The 2,828-nt window shown below is 42.0% G+C and overlaps 1 protein-coding gene across 2 annotated transcripts in view; it reads right to left on the bottom strand.

Moving 5' to 3' along the window:
• mms19 (MMS19 homolog, cytosolic iron-sulfur assembly component) overlaps positions 1 to 2,828 on the bottom strand; it is a 24,913-nt gene that overhangs the window by 13,217 nt on the left and 8,868 nt on the right. For both annotated transcript variants that reach the window (XM_032503268.1, XM_032503269.1), the window contains exons 18-20: positions 2,383 to 2,544; positions 953 to 1,108; positions 271 to 370 (exon numbers count right to left, since the gene is read on the bottom strand). In XM_032503268.1, coding sequence (XP_032359159.1) covers positions 271 to 370; positions 953 to 1,108; positions 2,383 to 2,544 — 418 coding nt within the window. The remainder of the gene's footprint in view (positions 1 to 270; positions 371 to 952; positions 1,109 to 2,382; positions 2,545 to 2,828) is intronic.

Here is a 2,828-nt window from a genome sequence, read left to right as displayed (position 1 = left end):
TTTTTTTAAATTGGATTTAAATTTAGAAACATAGAAAAGCAGCAGGAAAAGCTCCTTGTGAAACTGTAATCTTAAGAATTTCCCAAGGATACATTGTATTATTCCTAAATCTATTGAACAACTGACAAAGAGCAGTCATTTGCTTCTAGCTGATATCTTAGAAAGCCAAAGTGTGGCACCGCTTAGTATTTCTTTACATTAAGATAGCAGAGACAGGACAGGAGTTCAGTAGTTAATGTGGTGAAAAAGTGAATGAGACTTTGTACTGACGTGGGCTGTAGCCTGGAGCAGGAAGTGCTGATGACCGGGACCATGGCAGAGAGGACCGCCTCCTCCACAAGAGGACTACGATGACCAGGTGACCCCTCGCCTACAAAACATCAGTAGTAAGTCTGAGCTAAAATAATAAACCGTTGAACTTTAACACTTAGATTTTTTAATTAAAATTCTTCTGTAAAGTTGGGCCTTTACCATGGGGGTCTATGGGGATTAGTCTCGCTTTGCCAAACCCTCCTCCAAAGCGCGCTGAAGGAGGGTATTAACTACCGTTAATAACAGGCTGTGCTCTTACCAATGGCTGTGAAAAAGATCATTTGGAATGCTGATGAGAGGACACCTCCGAAAAACTCTCTTGTGCACTTATTGTTAGTGTGCCATTGGAAAAGCTACTGCGTGTCAATAGTGGCACGCGTGCCAAAGGTTGCTGACCCCTGCTCTACGGGTCCTGAGATACAGCGTTCACAAGATTGGGACAAAAGGACTGACAGACAGACAACCCAAAACATAATGCCTCCAGCCATGGCCGTTGTTGGCAAAGAGGCATAAAAAGACATGGAAATCTCACTTTTTACAATACAGGACCTTTAAAAAGTTATTTGGTGAGGCTGAAATGTGGGTGATGGTGAAAATTAAAAGAGGACATTATCAGAATATCCACTCAGGAACTGCTCACCCTGCAGTGCTGCCTGGAGTGCCAGAGACAGCAGGCGCGGGATAATGATGTCATGGAAGCATCGTCCTGTCTCCTCAGTGTCCTGAACCTGCTCTGCTATTCTCTGGAGACTGCGACACGCCAACACCACCTCCACCACTGAGAAACCAACACTACCTGAAAAAGACAAAACAAGAAATGATGCATTCAACTGAAACTCTTTTGCTTCATTCATTGGTTTAGTCTGTACAAGTCACACAATTCCTGTGACTTCAAACAACAACACACAAGTTATGCAACAACTGGTGCATGTCATCTGACACAAATGGACTGCAGATGGGACATGTGAGGCATCAGCTAGCAAAACTAAAACTCACATTTCAGAATATGTTGGCTACCGATACTGTATCGTAGCTCTTGCTCTGTGTGATCTTTACATTGTTGTATTTGGAGACTGACTAATGTGTAGATTACCTGTACCAGTGTTCTTATTTGGTCCATACAGTAAAAAAAAAAAAAAGTCTGCTTTAGGTATTGCATCTGCTAAAATTTTGAGAGATTGGGACAGCTTCAAGGCAATTAAGAAAATGTTTAAATCCTCAAACCATATCAAAAAAACGTCTTTACGGTCTAAAATAAACAAACAGTCATCCATAAAGAGTTATGGCTGTTTATTTTTTTGACTGTAGACTTCCAGCAATCTTCTTAAGAAAGAAAGGAGTCTATGCCTGAAGTAGGGTTTGGCGATGTCCCCTAAATTGGCAGTTGACAATGTTTACAGTACAGTACGCACTAAGTGGAGCGTGTCACTTCTCTGTATTGTGAGAAGTGGCGCTGTCCTGAGTTGAAAGATAGCCTACTTTACGGCTTTATTATCAAGTTAATAGGCTGTGCGTTTGTGTCGGCCGCTGTCCATTTCATAAGTTTTTTTTTAAAGGGCGTGGACCCGTGATCACCCACGGAGAAAAACATAAATCCGCACCTATGAAAGAGAGAGACTGACATATTTAATATACATGTTATAATTTATTTACAAGTCTGTCAAAGGCAGACGGGTATCTGTCTGCCAGAAGCTGCTCTCCCTCCGGCTGTCACGTCAGACTGTAGAGCTTCTGAAATCTAAATTTGCAATTAGCCATCGATGTTCGTAAAACGGCCTATATTCAAGCTCTACAAAGTTGATTTCTCGCATTAAAAAGTCTCAGAAGTGAATTTAGAAATGAAATAGCAGACTGACGATGTATAAAGTTTCCAGTTGTTTGCTTTGCAAACCAACACACTTGAATTTCTGCTTGGATGTGCCCGCTGCCAATGTGGGAGGGCCCAGGCCTATCCGTGTCTGACAGGGTGGGGGGGCGTGGCACCACAATGGTGACTCTCCATCGTAATGTCGGTCAGCCATCACGATGGACATCGCCACAACCCTAGCCTGAAGTCAGAAAACAGATTACCTTTGTGTGCTGAGCTGAGGACCTCCAAGATGACAGGTGTGCTCTCCTGGACAACACTGGGTTGGGAGGACACCGCAGCCAGAGCAGACAAACACCGCTGGCGCACTGCATGATAGGAATGCCGCTCAGAAACTGTTCTTTCGTTGTCATGATCCATGGGCTCTGAACAGAGGAGGGTTAAAGATTTGCGAGATACACTCATGAATTGTCAGTCTGCTGACCGAATGATAAATGGTAAATTCATAAAAATATTAGTGGCAGGGGGAGAGTGCCTATGCAATTAATTAGTTTACGTTTAAACATTTGTAATTCATTAAGATCAATTTTTAGAGATTTTTTTTTTTTCCTTTAAAATTAAAATAATATTTCTGTTCAATAAATCAAATACCGAAATGCACTGAGTCAAAAAGGTAAAGAAGTAAAGCATGGAAAAGTCCAGTTACTTT

Source organism: Etheostoma spectabile, chromosome 21 (assembly GCF_008692095.1).
Source record: "Etheostoma spectabile isolate EspeVRDwgs_2016 chromosome 21, UIUC_Espe_1.0, whole genome shotgun sequence".
Lineage (NCBI taxonomy): Eukaryota > Metazoa > Chordata > Actinopteri > Perciformes > Percidae > Etheostoma > Etheostoma spectabile.
This window is presented reverse-complemented; position numbering and strand designations above follow the sequence as displayed.